General features: G+C 37.1%; 2 protein-coding genes across 3 annotated transcripts; one reads left to right on the top strand and one right to left on the bottom strand.

Annotated features, from left to right (window-relative positions):
• Positions 1-4856: 4856 nt before the first annotated feature.
• On the top strand, positions 4857-6501 carry LOC114310279 (receptor-like protein EIX1). The gene is made up of 2 exons (XM_082890661.1): positions 4857-4989; positions 5171-6501. Exons 1-2 carry the CDS (start codon positions 4857-4859, stop codon positions 6499-6501), a joined length of 1464 nt encoding a protein of 487 aa, XP_082746787.1.
• A 3604-nt stretch (positions 6502-10105) lies between these two features.
• On the bottom strand, positions 10106-16415 carry LOC114261627 (uncharacterized). 2 transcript variants are annotated; one of them, XM_082892933.1, is made up of 6 exons: positions 15157-16369; positions 14735-14863; positions 11768-11858; positions 11471-11590; positions 10406-10453; positions 10106-10185 (listed from the first exon to the last, which is right to left on the bottom strand). In XM_082892933.1, coding segments are annotated over exons 1-5 (354 nt in total). In that variant the 5' UTR covers positions 15169-16369; the 3' UTR covers positions 10106-10185; positions 10406-10451. The 2 variants fall into 2 exon arrangements, with proteins under 2 accessions (XP_082749059.1, XP_082749058.1); XM_082892932.1 differs by lacking the exons at positions 10106-10185; positions 10406-10453 and having other exon boundaries at positions 11273-11590; positions 15157-16415.
• Between the last annotated feature and the right edge of the window lie 219 nt (positions 16416-16634).

The raw sequence follows: 16634 nt of genomic DNA, 5'->3' as shown, positions 1-16634 counted from the left end.
TTCAAATTTGGGAACTTTGTCTGCGTATTCCTTGAAGGCGGCACTCTTCCCAGCCTCAAACGCCGTAGAAACTTCGGATTCGGCTTTTTCCTTGGCCGCCTTCAACTCCTTTAACTCAGCCTCTACCTTGGCAAGCGCTTCCTTGGCTAACTCGAGCGATTTCTCGCTCGCATTCGCCCTATCCTCGGCTTCGGATCTGAGCTGGTCAACAGTCTGAGCCTTTTCCATTTCCGCTTCGGCTCGTGCATTTTCCATAGCGGCCCTCATCGCCTCGAACTCAGCCCTGCTCCTTTCACCTTCAGCTTCAGACTTTAAGCGGCCAATTCTTTCAGTGACATCATGCTGCCGGCAGCCTAGTTCGGTTATCCTTCCAGTCGTCTGCAAAACAAATCGGGATCATCATATCAAGCAATATAGTGTGCAAACCAAATAAAACGAGTAGAAAAGAAAATATCGTATACATACCAGAATGACAGACTGGGCAGCGAACGCTATAAGCTCCAAATCTGGCTTTTCTTCAAAGGTGGCCTTATCAGCCGGCAGTGAAACTGAGGCGGCCAAGCTCAACGCTACGGCCGGATCCTTTATGACGGATGCGTCATCAGAGATTGCCATGTTTTTGATCTTTGGTTGAACAACAAAAGGAACAACCACGTCGGATTCCTCTAAACGAGGCCTTTTGCCAACAAGACTATCCTCCAAGCCTGCGTCTCCCTCGGCATTACGTTTTTCGCCCCATTCTTTACGAACCAGTCGTTCTTCCGTGACCTGCTATTCGGCCTCCCTCTCTATCTCATCCAAAACGATTTGAGCCGTTTCTTCCGCAGTAACGGGTTGTAAAGATTCAACCGGGGCAGGCTCAGAACGAGCGGCCTCTACCTTCTTTCGAGCGGCCATTTGCTCGGCATTTCTCTTTCTCGCCATCTGCGTGAGATTTTCCCTAGCCATGCCTTCAGAAAAATCACCGGGCAGGTCCCCCAAATCCGTAAAAATATCTCCGAAAGAAAACTCTACCCGACCCAAAATGGACGGTGAGTTAGGCTGGTTAAGACCGGCAGTTTCAAACATTGATTTCAGAGCTTCGTCGACCTCTTCGGCCGCGGTAATGAACTCCTTGGTTGATTCGGCGACCACCTCGACTTCCGGCTCTAAGTCTTGCTCCAAATCGGAAGTCTCGAGAATAATCTGTCTCAGGGACTTGAAGTTGGGGAAGATAAGAGCCGTATGGTGTTGTTCGCCGGTTGGGATCGGAATGTTGTCTGCAGCCGAGAACGTAGTATAGGTAGGCTCGTACCTCAGAAGAATATGGGCGGTTCTGCCTTGTTTCTGTACGTTTGGACGGCCAAAATACTTTAGCGCAGTCTTAATGTCCGAAAGTACTGCGTCGTCAGCCGAGGTCAGAACCCTCTTCAACTTATTGCTTACAAAAACGAAGGATTATATTTGGAGAAGAAGTCGAATAAAAGAAAGTTCAACAAACAAGGAATCACACGGCAACCTGGTTCACCCCTCTATCTGGGAATAGGGTCCAGGCGATCTTTGCCTTCACCGAATTCCCAGTTGCCTCGAACATTGACCATTACATCATCAACTCGTTTGCCAGAGCTGGCAAGCATGGCTACCAAGTGATGGTCAGTGTCCCTGGCCCTGAGAAAGTAACGCCCGAGCCGACCGGAGGATTTGGCTAAAGCGTAGCAATGTCGAATCGCAGGAATGCCCAGGTTGATCCTGAGGCGCCGGTTCAATTCAACAATTCCCATTACGATTCGAAAGAAATTCACATTGAGTTGCGAGGGAATCAAATCCCAGTGGCAGAGGACGGCCCTAAGAAATGGATGTAAGGGAAAGCGAATGCCACCCTCAGCAATGGACAGGAGAGGGAACACGATTGTATTTGGGTCATCCCTCTCCATATCCAGGGAACTCTCCGTTACTAGAGATAGATGAACATCATCAGGAATAGAGAAATGTTTTCGGAACCCAGAAATTCGACCCTCAGAGAGAAGGTCTTTCAAATGCTTAGCCATTCTACGGAGAGCTCAAGTATATTCTAAAGCAAAAAATAAATATGGAAAGTAGGATTGCAAAGAAAAGAGAAGAAGACTTACGAGAGGTAGAGGGAACGAGAAGAAGACGGAGAGGAGTTGCAGAAAATACGTCGGAGAAGAAATACCGATAGGCGGTCCAGAAGGTTCAAATATTCGAAAAAGTATGTGTTCGAAGGGACTTAAACTTCAAATCATAATAAATGCAAGAGAAGCACGAATGAGGCGGGAATGCGTTACAGTGACCGAAAGCATGTACGCGTCCTGACATGCATCGGGAAGAGGATTTACCGCCGAATTTCTGTTTTCCCAAATCAGGAACCAAACACGCCGACTAACTGAGGCTAGAAGGGTGTTTGGGGGGCAATCGTGGAGTCGAATTTTAAAGGAGGCATACTTTAACAGACAGGTATTGCCCGGCTCTATCCAGAACCATCAGGATGCCGAATATAAAGGGTAGATGGGCCGAATAGGTACTGAGCTATGGAGCCGAATAAATATGAACATAATGAGCGAAAAGTGGACCTGGCCCTGAGGCCCAGGGAACGAGTATAAATAAAGGAATAGCAGACTGAGAAAGGTATGTGATAATTGTGGTGTTTAACTTAGAATACAAGTAATCTAGAACGAGACTGACTTGTCCGTCGGAGTGCTAATTCCTGCACCCCCGACCGGAGTGTTTACTTCCTTTCAGGTGCCTATCGGTGGATCACGAGCGTCCCCCAGGATCAGAAGAGTATTTCCTAAAACTACTTCCCCACAGTTCATATGTTAGACACGTCACATGACTTGTAAATTTTTTGGACACGCCTACGTTTGTAAGTTTTTTTTTTCCAGAAAAAAAAAAGCTAATTTGGGGTCAAAATAAAATACATGAAAACAAAAAAAGGAAAAGAAAAGTAAGGGAAAACAAAATACACCAACATATCTATTGATACTTCCTATATCTTTGTACCTTAAGTTTATATCTATAACAAACAAAAATGTGGAACTTATTTATATTTATCACGTTCCTTCCCTATTTGAATCCTAATTTTTTTTAAATTGTTAAATTCAATATTCATATTTGTGCCTCTCTTATTCACAAGAGTAGAAAAAAGAGGATGGACAAATTACTATCAATTTAAACCATTTGTGGCCAATCATCTTCTTTGCATAATTCCAAAATAACAACAAAAAAGTCGCCCGATGCCAATCGCCTAGCCCAGTCGACACGGGAGACTTGAGAAATGATGAAAACATTACTTTCTATTAGGAACTGCTATGATGAAAAGTGGACTTTATTCACAAATCTTATAAAATCTTGTTGAATTCTTATTTGTTCTTTATTTGATTTTATGATTAGTTTTTATGTCGGCAAAAAGAAAAAAAATAAACAAGGGGCACTTAGAAAGAAAAATCAATTTCGTTTTGTGTGAATCCTCATTAATTTTGATTGGTTCTTATGCTGTAGAATGGGTGTAGAAAGTGAGTTAGAAACTAAGGTCAATTTTAGATCACAATAATCTTCATACGGTGCCAAGGCTTCCCCTTACGATTTCTATACTACTAGATAGGTCGTATGATTTTGTATTTTGCGTAACAGGTCTCTTGGAGTGAGCAATATTGTGTTGTGTTGGTCTTATTCGTGTCTTGTCATTTTAGTATTTGTGTTGCAGATTCGTGTTAAAATTATCTCAATATTAATTTAATTAATTTATATTTTGGTATAATCATGTTGTGCCATGTGTTTGGCTTGTGTCTTATTAAAATGTCATATTAAAAAAAATTCATCCTTTATTAAAAATACCAAGTGTGATGAAATTTTTTTTTCCCCCACAATTTAAATTTTGTGAAACTAATTTCTACTAGATGAAATTATGTATAAAATATTTGACTTTGACTCAATTCCATTTCTCCAATTTAAAATACTCTACCATATTATTATATATATATTTTAATAGATTGACTCTAAAATAGGTGACAAAAAATACGTTATCTTAAATAAAAAATAAAAAAAATTACATTAGCCTTAAAATTATGTTTTACGTGCTTTTTATTCAGCTAGATGGAATAACAAAAGGTACTAAAAAATATAATGGAACTCCTTAATAGAAATAACATTAAAATATATAACTATTAAATGTGCTATCCATGTTAATTTTGTGTTATATTCTTGTTGTGTTAGAAAAGGGTTTAACCCTAACTTGCTAATTTGGTGTATGATTCGAGTTGTGTCGAAAATTTCCATTTGGACATCTTACATGGATGCAAAAAAAAAAAAAAGGAATACACGACACTTGTGTACCCTTTATACAACACCATCTCGGACCATACAGCCATTGAAATTCAATAATATCAGAGTATCAACTAACATTAACATTGTATGGGAAATAAGATCGGCTCCATTCATCTCCTTTTCTAGTCTCTTTAGTCAAAAGTATTGCATACACATATTATGATAATACTCCAAAACTACTAAATAATTGCTTGATAAACTATCGGTCCACTTTTTTTAGTGTTCTATAAATAACATGTCCTAACACCATCTCAAGTTCATGCCACGCATAAAAGTTGTGTTCACCAAATCTATTAGAAATTGCAACCCATCCAAGCCTTTAATCCTTGTATCTTACTTTCAATAGCTAATTGAAGTAAGCATGACTAAGTGAAGTACCTCCCTTCTCGCAGTTCTTCTGTTTTTTCTTTTGTTTTCCAAACTTGCCTCTCAAAGCCAATGCATTCAATGCCAATGCTAGTGGTAGCACACAATACATTGAATTTGAGAGAACAACCCTCATCAAATTCAAAGAAGGCCTCATAGATCCATCAATGAAGCTTTTTTCTTGGGTTGGCGACGATTGCTGCTCGTGGAAAGGCATAAGCTGCAACAAACAGACTGGCAACGTTGAAATGCTCGACCTCAAAAACAATGGAGATGTTTATGGCACATCATGCTTGGGTGGTGAGATAAGTTCATCTTTGCTCGACTTAAAACATTTGAGTTATTTGGATCTAAGCATGAACAATTTTCGCAAAATTCCAATCCCAACATTTTTAGGCTCTCTTAAGAAACTAAATTACCTCAATCTTTCTCAAGCATCTTTTAGTGGAATGGGTTTCAGAATTGCATTATCTTTTACCAGCCCATCTTGGAAACTTGTCAAACTTGCATTATCTTGATCTCTCTACATACTTAAATCCCGGTAGCAACTGGGTTTCAGAATTGAGCTGGCTCTCCGGTCTCACTTCTTTGAAGTATCTCAATCTAGAAGGTGTGAACCTCAGTGAAGCAACTACTTGGTTGCAAGCTGTTAACACAATTCCTTCTCTATCTGAGTTGCATTTGGCTGATTCTGAACTTCACAAATTTCCTCCCTTTGTACCAAATTTGAATCTCACTTCCCTTTTAGTCCTCGATCTCTCCTTCAACAAATTCAACTCCACATTGCCTCAGTGGTTGTTTAATATCAGCACCCTTGTGAACATTGATCTGAGCGCAAATTTTTTTGGACTTCCAATAGGCCATTTCAAGTTTGGCAACCATTGCAACTTGCAAATTTTGGATCTGTTTGTGAATAAAATTAGCGGTGAGGTAAGTGATCTCATAGAGGGATTGTCCAGATGCAATAACAGTAGTTTGAAGGAACTTAGGTTGCGGAACAATGAATTAAGTGGGCAACTGCCTAATTCACTTGGGCGCCTTAAGCGTTTAAGGTCCCTTGTTTTTAAAGGGAACTTAATCTCAGGACCGGTTCCTAAAGCTGTCGAAAAATTATTTCTCCTGAAGGAATTGGATTTGTCTTACAATAAAATGAATGGGTCTATCCCGGCAAGTTTGGGGAAACTCATGGAACTAACTCACCTTGAACTCTACCAAAATTCTTGGGAAGGGGTCTTATCACAAAATCATTTGGAGGGTCTTAAGAAATTAAAATATTTCTCTGTCTCATCTTCATTTAAAACTCTTGTTTTTTATCTCAAACATGAATGGATTCCTCTTTTTAGTCTAAAATCCATTTACATCAGTGATTGTCCATCGGGTCCTAAGTTTCCGTTATGGCTAAGAACTCAGAGAGAGCTTTCTTTCATAAGCCTCATAAATGTTTCGATTGCAGACACAATGCCTGATTGGCTTTGGAAATTGTCTCCACAGCTTGATTGGTTCGATCTTTCTCATAATCAAGTCCATGGTTTAATTCCCAACACGTTGGAATTTAGCCCATTTGCTTTGGTGGATTTGAGTTTCAACCGGTTAGAGGGCCAATTCCTATTATGGCATAATTTATCAGTTCTTCATTTGGGGAACAATTCACTTTCAGGACCAATCCCTGAAAAAATCAACACTGAGATGCCAAACTTGAGAGTTCTTTATCTTTTTGAGAACTTTCTTAGTTCCATTGTTGAAATGAAGAATTTGGAAGCTATAGATCTATCAAACAATCTTTTTTCTGGGGAACTTCCTGTTAGAATATAGAATATAATAAATTTGTGTTATTGAGTTAGAGTCCTGTTAGAGACATAATTGTATTTGTATTTTCTTTTTTGGTTTAGGATTTAGGGCTATATAATCTAAGATCTGATTGTAATCTTTGATACATTGAATATATGAAATACAGAAAGCTATTCAGAAATCTTACATGGTATCAGAGCTTGGTTCGAAACCCTAATCTGAAGGATTCGAAACCCTATCAACCATCTCTGTTCGTTTTCGTCTGGTTCGAAATCAACCCATCCATCGTGATTCGTCTGTTCGTCGCGATCCATCTGGGTTCAGGTCAAGACCCATCGTCACAACCTGCTGGTTGTCTGTTTCTGCCTCTTTCGTGCCTTGCGCAATGGTCTGGTCTGCTTCTCTCCTCACAAAGGTCTGCTGATTGGTTCTTATATAATTTTGGGTTGATTCGTCTCGCTCTGTCTGTGGTTTGTTGCTATTTTGCTGGTTGCTTTGTCGCATCTGCTGGTTGCTTCGAAGTGATCTCAGTGCTTCTCTTTCTCTACATGTGATTTCTAGCTATTAGTTCTTGACTTCTAGAAACTTTTTGTTTGAGTTACTGAATTTTGGAAAATCTAGTTCTTGGTTTATTATATCTTGACTCATCTGATACTAGATTCGGTATCTCTAAACTGGTTGTCAACAAGTCTGGTTATTCTGTTCCAAAAAAAAAAAAAAGTCTGGTTATTACTCTTTTACCCAAGGTTCTCAGAAATTATAATTTGATCCCAAAGTTTCAAGTTTCTTGGTTCTTTAGTATCATCACGTCGGATGATAAAATTCAGGCTATCAGCTGTAGGCTCACTGGTGCCAATTATGGTTATTGGTCTACTGTTATGAAGAATTTTCTTACGGGTCGAAAAAAATGGGGTTATGTGTCTAGGTCTATACCACGTCCTTTGGATCCAAAACAGGACAATTATCTAGCTGCTTGTGACAATGCTCAAATTCTGACTTGGTTTCATAATTCTGTAGAAGATCGCATTGGAATGATGTTCTCCAAATATCCTACTGCCAAAGAGGTGTGGGAGTACTTATTTGGCGTCTATAAACAGTCTAACTTCGCCAAACGGTATGAGTTAGAGTCCGCTATTCAGAATGCTCGTCAGCGGGATAAATCTATTCAGGATTTTTATGTTGAGATGACAGGTCTCTGGGATCAGCTTGCTCTTATGGAACCTCCTCGTCTTACAGCCCTCGATGCTTATGTGCAGTTTAGGGAAGAGGGTCGTTTGGTGCAATTTTTAACGGTTCTCTCTCCTCAGTACGAGGCTATCCGCGGTGGCATCCTTCACCGTTCTCCTCTCCCTTCTGTGGATGCTATTGTTCGTGAGCTTCTTTCCGAAGAAACACGTCTCAAAACAACCAATCAGACCGTGCCTCCTTCAATCTTCTTAACACAGCCACCCCTATTGGCACCTCCATCTGCGTCTCCGTCCCAATCTTCTGTCAAACCCACAAAGGGGCCCTTAGCATCAGATGAGTGTGCTTTCTGCCATCAAAAGGGTCACTGGAAGTACAACTGTCCTAAGAAGAACCGTCAGTCTGCTCAATCATCTCAGCCACAATTCCGAGGTCCTGCTCTAAGTACTTTTCACCCTCCTACTACTTATACTACATTTGCTCCGGCTTCTGATCCTGACTTGGCTTCTTTGAGTGCTCAAATTGCTCAGCTTCAACATCTCTGGTCCACCTCTCAGTCATCTTCCTCCACTTCTGCTCTCATCTCTTCTCATTCAGGTTTGCTTGGGTCCTCTTTAGGATCGGGTATCCAAGAAGCAGATTGGGATCGGCCGTAGAGTTGGAGATCTCTATGTGGTGGAATGCCTGCATCTTCCTCAGTCTGCCTCTCCCTTTGCACTTTCATCTTTTCAGTTAGATTCTCAGTCGAGTCAGTTATATCTGTTGGGTCTGTCATACCGTCTGCTGTGTCTGCAGTCTCTATTCCGTCCGTTTTATATGTTCCTCAGTTATCTGTCAGTTTATTATCTATTAGTCAACTGGATGCCTTCTGAGATTGAATCTGCATCTGAATCTGTATCTGAATCTCACACTACCGCTCGGTTTCAATTTCTTCTTAGCAAACTCTCAGTGTTTTCTGCTAAAACACCTTGAGTTTGAGCGGGGGTGTTAAAATATAGAATATAATAAATTTGTGTTATTGAGTTAGAGTCCTGTTAGAGACATAATTGTATTTGTATTTCCCTTTTTGGTTTAGGATTTAGGGCTATATAATCTAAGATCTGATTGTAATCTTTGATACATTGAATATATGAAATACAGAAAGCTATTCAGAAATCTTACACTTCCTAGAAATTGGACCAATATGCAACAAATTGGCATCATAGATCTATCGAACAACAATCTAGTTGGCAAATTTCCACTACAAGAATTAACACATTTGCCGACCAAAAAATTGGTCGCTAAAAGTCCATTTTTGGTCGGCAAAACATATTCCCGACCAATTTTTTTGGTCGCCAAGTTGGTCGGCAATTGAGGGTCGCGGAAAGTAATTGGCGACTAAAAAGATTTTTAGTCGGCAAAACGTTCTATTTGGCGACTAAATTGTTGGTCGCTAAACATATAATTATCGCGACTAACCTATTTAGTCGCGAAAAGACTTTGGTCGGCAAAAATTACATTCAACGACCATACATGTTAGTCGCTAATTTGGTCGGCAAAAATTACTTTCAACGACCAACAAAATTGGTCGGCAAAAATTACTTTCAACGACCAACAAAATTGGTCGGCAAAAATTACATTCCACGACCAAAACTTCTTCGTCGCTAAATAATAGTTTCTACGACCAAAAAATTTGGTCGCTATTTGTTACTTTTCGCGACCAAAACTTTTGGTCGACAAAAGTGAGATTCCACGACCAAGTGTTGTTTTGGTCGGCAATAGATGTATTTTTTGCGACCAAAACTCTTGGTCGGCAATTGTCATTTTTTGCGAAAAAAAATTATTTATTTGTCGCGACTAATAAATTGGTCGCCAAAAGTAAGAAAACAATACACCTGTAATTCCTAATAATTCATTCAATCCATAATAAACTTATAATTTTAAAGCATCATACAAATCAACTGAATCATTAACATTCGACACAATCCAACATTCAATCCAATTTTTTTTTTTTTTTGAACAATCAATTTTTGTTTATAAACATTCAATCCAATATTGAACAAAATTCATTCAACCCAACCTAAATATAACATTAAAATTCATCATATTTTCCTGCTCAATCCCAAACTTTACAATCATTCCATTCAAAACATTAATTGAGACAAGTTTTAAATATCCATCTATTGAAAACCAGTAAGTAATTGAACAAAAATTAAAAGCAAAATCAATGAAGGAATCCAAAAAAAATTCTAAAACAGGAAGGAATATATATGGTTTTGAAGCATCAGCCTTGCGCTTGATCGTTTTTGGAAGTCACCTACAAATAAAATAAGAAAAGTTAGAATCCAGAAAAACATCCAAAATGAAGTATTCTCATAAAAAAAAATTAACCATATGGCAAAAACTTTATATGATTACATTACAAACATTTGATGATGACTATACCACAATTAAGTATTGGCATACCTAAACAATGAGACAAAGCAGCTCAGCAAGTCTCGCCAAGATAATCCTTCAGTAATACTTTGAGACAACAAGGATGTTCTGCAAGAAACAATAACGTCTTGTAGATGAACCATTGCAGCATATAATTGAAATATATAATTGAACATGAGTGAAAGATTACATGTTCTATTATTCTGTCTCAAATCAAAAAGAGGAACTCCTTTAAACAAAGGGCTCCCTGATACCCAAAAAGAAACCAAATGTCATTATGTTTAAAATTCTATTTGTGTATCAAATAAATGAACAGGTTTTAACCTACCTTAAAATGCTCCAGTGGGTACTTGACATCAGCCAAGTTGATTTGTTCCTACAACACAATGGTGGAGAAAAATTAGACCAAAGAATAGTACACTTCATACAAGCAATTTTAGCATAAAAATTTGTATGAATTTGGGTAAATTATGATTGTACAATCGAAGGCTACCAAAGAGCAATTAACAAATTTTAAATATAGCCATCAAAAGGAGATACATGAATAGATATAACACATGAAAGCTTAGCCAACATCATGAGTATTATTCATGAACCAAAAATGAAAAGGGGGGCAAATCCAATGTATGTTTTTGGTCAATCTGTTTAAGCTTCAAATTTTATTAAGATTGCTTAATTAAACTGAATATCAAAGACCATTTTTAAATCATCACTTAGTAATTTATCCGAAGACTAGAGGCACACAGTAGGGGCAGGATTTAAAAATGTCCTGACCCATTAATTGTTTCAGAAACTAATGCATGTAGTGGGCATCCAACACAAGCCTTAAACCCCAATTACATAGGTTTTCTACACAAATCAATGAACCCTTCTTTGCCATAAATTTCAGAATGCATGTTCATGAGTTATAGGGACAAAAAACATTAGCAGTCTACCTAACAAACATACAAGCACAGCCCATATGAAAATCCACTCAATATGACTTCAAATCACATCTACTGGATGCTGGTTATGTGAATCCTCTAATAACATTATAAGCCGTGTTGAAGAGGTTTTACTGAATGCTTCATGAATGGTCTATAAATCATGATTTTGCATTATAGGCATTGGATTAATTGCTCGAAAGACAAAACGGTAAATATAACAAAGGATAACATAGTCAGACTTACAAACATGTGCACATAAATAAGTTTACTTAATTGAAAACATCAAGCGTCCATTATAATAATATCATCAAAGAAAAAAAATATCATTCTACTTCTTCTCCACTTAAAGGTAAGAAGAACATTAACGAGCAGAGCAGAGACATAAGTCTGTCTTTCGTACCATTCAAAACCACACTTCACTCAAAAGGGTTACAGACAAGTTGACTTCCAATCACAAATAAACTTACAAGGGTTAGCACCATCACAAGTCTTCTCAAGAAGAATCACAGCCCAAGAAAGCCACTTTATGGCATCAGCATACTTTCCCTGTTTGTAATTATCCATCCCCTTGTTCTTCGCAGCTGAGGCTGAAACACCAGTAGGCGGTGTTTGGACAGCAAATGGTGAGGCGAGGTGGGGTGAGGACAACATTTTATATGAAAACTTCTCAATGGAAAAATTAACCAAGAGAAATTAAAACAAAATCAAAAACTAAAGATGACAAGCAAAAGAAATAACAAATTATATTAAAAAAAAGTGCTTACCACATGCCCTACTGACTGCCGCATGAGTTGCATCTCCTAAATAGCGTAGCCGCAACTCATCACCAGGTACAAGACGCAACTCATTATCTGCCTACAACATAAAGTGTACTTTTAGCTTTAACAAAGTGTACAAGTTTAGCAACTTTGGGAAAAAGGTATATATAAGGGAACACCACTGACTCAGGTCCCAATTCATATCCTTCAATGCATTGACACTGAGACAAGGCTCTCTGCACAAAAGAACGACAGCACTCTCTGTCTTGGCAGAGATGCATCCAAGAAGGAAAGCATTTCGACAACCACAATTGTAACATACAAGGATTGTTTCTCCCAGGGGACTATCTTTTTGAAGACAAACTTCCTTGTGTTTAGCTCGAACCTACGAAAAACAATAGCATAAATGGTCCATGTTTATGTATCCTGATAATTGGTTTCCTATCTTTGTTTAGTAAATTGTCCATGGAAACCCTAGGTACCTCTTGATAGAATATTCATAAAATACTCTACATTAAATTGCTTGCCTTGAAGAAATCTTGGAGCAGATCTAGAATGCCTGGGCATTAGGTGTTAAAACCACAAAAACATCTCTACATGCTAGGGTAAGACTACGAATATCTAACTCTTATCAAACTTCGTAGTGGTGAGAGTCTAGTGCACCTAGAATAAATATATAGTTTTTAATTTGAAGATTCTTCTCCATGTTTTTATGTCTACTTTCCTTGTTATTTTATTTTCTTTAAGACAATAGTCTAATTAATTTATTTGCCATATCTTTATTTATGACTGTAAACTTCCTATTCATAAATTTCATTGATCCAAATATCATTTATCATCTTGCCAGATTATTTTATAACATTATATCGTTATTATTTCGACAGAAGAAAGAGATGTTCAATTTCGATAGCTGGCTTTTCTCTATTTATTCAATTTTTCAGATGATTGATTTTGTCACTTTGAAATCAATTAAGTTTAAAAGGCTGCTGTAATGAAGATTGGATTGCTAGAAGTTGAACTCTTTTCTCACTCCAACATTTTCTTATACTAATATCACACTTACATATTATACTAATCACTAATGTTGATCAATTTAAAAAGTAAATCATTCTAGCAGTCATCTTGAATTGGTTCATCCCCCCTGGTTAATCTTTTTAAATATAAACTATACTATAAAGCATAATGTTCCTTATAATATGCAAAGTGCTTGTTCAAATATCGATTCATTGTATGGCTTCTGTATTTCCACTTGTTAAAAAATTTATAAAACCTCTAAGGTGCCTTCACCTTTGGAAGTTGACATCACTTCAAAATTCACACTTGCTCATTGAATATTGGATATTCTTGTCAATTTTTTGAATGATTTTGGCACGTGCTTCAATTGTGTTAAATTTATCTATTTCCTTCAAAAAGCTAGAGGTAATTGTCTCCTTGTCAACCCATATATGTTTTAGATACTTGTTAAAGTTACGTATTAGTGGTGTCATATGTTCACTAAATAGATGATAAATTTGAAACCTAAACAATTTCTGGTTGCAGAACAACCCAGATTTGTGAAACCTCTTGCATTATATGCACCGGTGCCTGGTTTGCATATTATCTCACAGTGCACCAAGGAATTAAGATATTGGCTATCAAATTCATGTCCTTGAAAATTGACATTGCATGCCAATGTAACTTCTGCTTGATTAGCAGAAAAATAATAAATAAATGACAGAAAATAATTTGCAAACATAAAATTTATAGCATTAATCACATCCAAAATGATATGTAAATGACATTTTTGAAATTATGGGGCCAATGATGGATGTTTTGATTGAAAATGAAGAGAGTAGAAGAAATCACATCATTCTCTACAAAAGTTCTGTTCCTATATCATATTTCATAAAAGACATGCTGTGGGTGCATCTTGAATTCAATCCAGATGATGTTTACTATCCATTTGTGGCACGCTCGACCTGATTAATATGAAAGGTCTGACCCGGAATTTGTGTTTTTGGGTCTATTTTGACCCAGTTTGCTACATTCAAATTCTAGTATATATTGGGTTAATTTGGATTTTTAGGATGAATTATGATCTTGTCAACTAAGGTTTAAGAGAGAGAGAGAGAGCCAGCTTATTGTAATCTCTATATTCATAGTGAAATTGTTTCGTCATTCTTTCCCCATGGATGTATGATTATTGTCAAACCACGTAAATCCGTGTATACTTATGTGTTTGTTCTGTTTTAGTTTTTTCCCATCTTCTATGCCATAACAAAACAAATGGACTATGTCATGCAGTGCTTATCTCTTCCATATTAGTAGAAAATAATGTTATAGTTGCAGACATGGCCATTAGGCAGCAACAACTATAGTGGCATTGCCACTCCCTAAGACTAACCAATAATCTCACTTCAATATTCTTCTTTTTGTGCATATAAAATTACTTGTGTGATCAGATGAGATGTATCAAAGGAAATTTGGATCCAAATCACACATTTATGAAAGAAATTTGTGTGATCAGATGAGATGAATCAATGGTTTTTTGTTACATTTAAAAACCATAAAATATCGTTCCTCCATAAAGAATGCCCATCTAATGCATTCTACCAAAGGTCAAAATGATGTGTGTAATCCCTCATGATATTGTTCTGAAAATTATTGTGCCAAGAAAAAGAGAAGGAAAAATAAGAACAATTTCTCATTTCACAAAGGATCATCTCGCATAAAGTGAGCCAAGCACATTATACAAAGGTATTGAAAATTATAAATAAAATGTCACCAATGTAAACAATATTGCATCACCTCCAATTTATTATCATTTATCATAATTATATTTGATATGACACCATTCACTGTCGGCATTATGACAAACCAAACCCTATGGTTCTCAATTGTCATTAGAATATTTAAGCTGATAATATGCATTTCAAATGAAGAGAAATCAGTTAACTACTTATAAAAAAAGAAGAAAAAGAAGAAGCAACTTACTTCAGGAAACACACCAGGGCGACCTGCAACATGCCGAGCATGATTAAGAGCAGCTGGTGTAGTGGGGGACTCTCCAACCGTTATGTGCTTGAAATAATAAGTAGCCAAATTATCAACTGCAGATGCACACTGACATAACAAATTCAAAGGATTATTTAACGGAAAAACATCTCAAGGGAGTTGCAGTACTCTTGTATCATACCATTACAAGAATGATTCTGTATGTTAAGAAAATTAAGAATGAAGTGCCTAAGTAAACACTCTCATAACACAATGGAAGGGTAAAAGCAATGTGAGAAGGGTTTCTAGGACCTAGAGAGAAGGAAAAAAAAATATATATATATATATATAATATTTTAGTTTCGTCCAGCACGAAAAAAAAAAAAATGAGAACAAAATGTCAAGAGAGATAACAAACAAACCTGTGATATCATATTTGCATCCAGTACTCTTGGGAAAAATCTGAGTTTTTGATAGTGAAAATCCAAAACAGTAAGTACAGTACTATCACACACACAAAAAAAAAAGCTTGCGCATCTGTTCTCCTAATTGAGGTGCATATTACATATATATATTGAATTAACACAAAAATACAAAAGAGGTAGAAAAGATACATATACATGTGGAACACATTGATATAGCAGAATCACGTGGTCCAGCAAATTAAACTCACTTAGTCTTGCAATCAGCAAGTTCAGATCATGATGAATAGACAAGCCAACAGAACAACCAATAGGTTCATGATATGGCAAGCTAGCTCACCTCAGAAAATACAGAAAAAAGTTTACCAATAAATTGTTAAACCCTTTTCACCCTAATGTTGAATCATTTGTGAAACTCTCTACAATATTACAATTTTGGGATAACTAGGAATCTGAATCTGAATCAGAATCAATAAATACAGCAACTTGTGCAACAGATGCATAGATTCAAAAATTAAGATCAATTACATAATCTGATTCAATTCAGAACAGATCACTAGACCATGATCAATTCCAAATAGTTGGGATAACTAGGAATCATGAACATGAATATTCCACACAGTAATCACAAAACGTGCTTTGAAGATTCAGATAAAAAAATAAATAACAATATTGAATCTTGCAAGACTAGCAACAACCCAAATCGCTATTCTACCTAACATGATCTGAAAGAAGACAAATAGGAAAAGTGAAGTGAAAAGTGAAAAGAAGAACAAAAAAAAAAAGTCATCAAAAAAGAAAGAAGATAGATGCAAAGATAGAACCGAATCAAATGGATGATGATACTCACAGCCCACAACGGCAAAGCAGGAGCTCGGCCAGTGATGATCAGCCAAACCCAACCATACCCAACAAAGTAACAGTCAAAACCCACATAGATAGAAATTAGAATCGCACGAAAAAACAAAAACCGAAAAATCAAAACCATTTTTTAACAAAGAAAAACAGAGATTGAGCTGATTGGAACCTCGTTGAACGATGAAATCGTTGGTGAAGTAACAGAGGACAACCCAGACACCAACGCTGCACATTTTCTGGTCCCAGCAATTGGTGAAGAAGCTTTGAAGAAGCAGCTTCGGAGCTCATAACTCGAACCAAAATTCGTCGCTCGTCGCTCGCCTCCGTGAGAGAGAGAGAGAGAGAGAGAGAGAGAGAGAGAGAGAGAGACGTGTTGTTTCGAAACAGGGGCTCTGCAAACCTGAAAGGAAATGAAAAAAGGGGGGGAAAGACGGTAAAAAGGGGGGAAATTAGTTTGGGCAGGCGGGTCAGTGAAAAAAAGGGGGAAATTTTTTTTCATTTTTTTAATGAATTTTTTTTTATTTGGTAGAAGTAGGGGTAATATTTCAATGAAAAATATTTTTTGTTAAAATAAAATTATTTTTTATGGTCAATTAAAAATATTTTTTTGTGGCCGATTT

This window comes from Camellia sinensis, chromosome 10 (assembly GCF_055761805.1).
Source record: "Camellia sinensis isolate YWXY chromosome 10, ASM5576180v1, whole genome shotgun sequence".
Classification (NCBI taxonomy): domain Eukaryota; kingdom Viridiplantae; phylum Streptophyta; class Magnoliopsida; order Ericales; family Theaceae; genus Camellia; species Camellia sinensis.
This window is presented reverse-complemented; position numbering and strand designations above follow the sequence as displayed.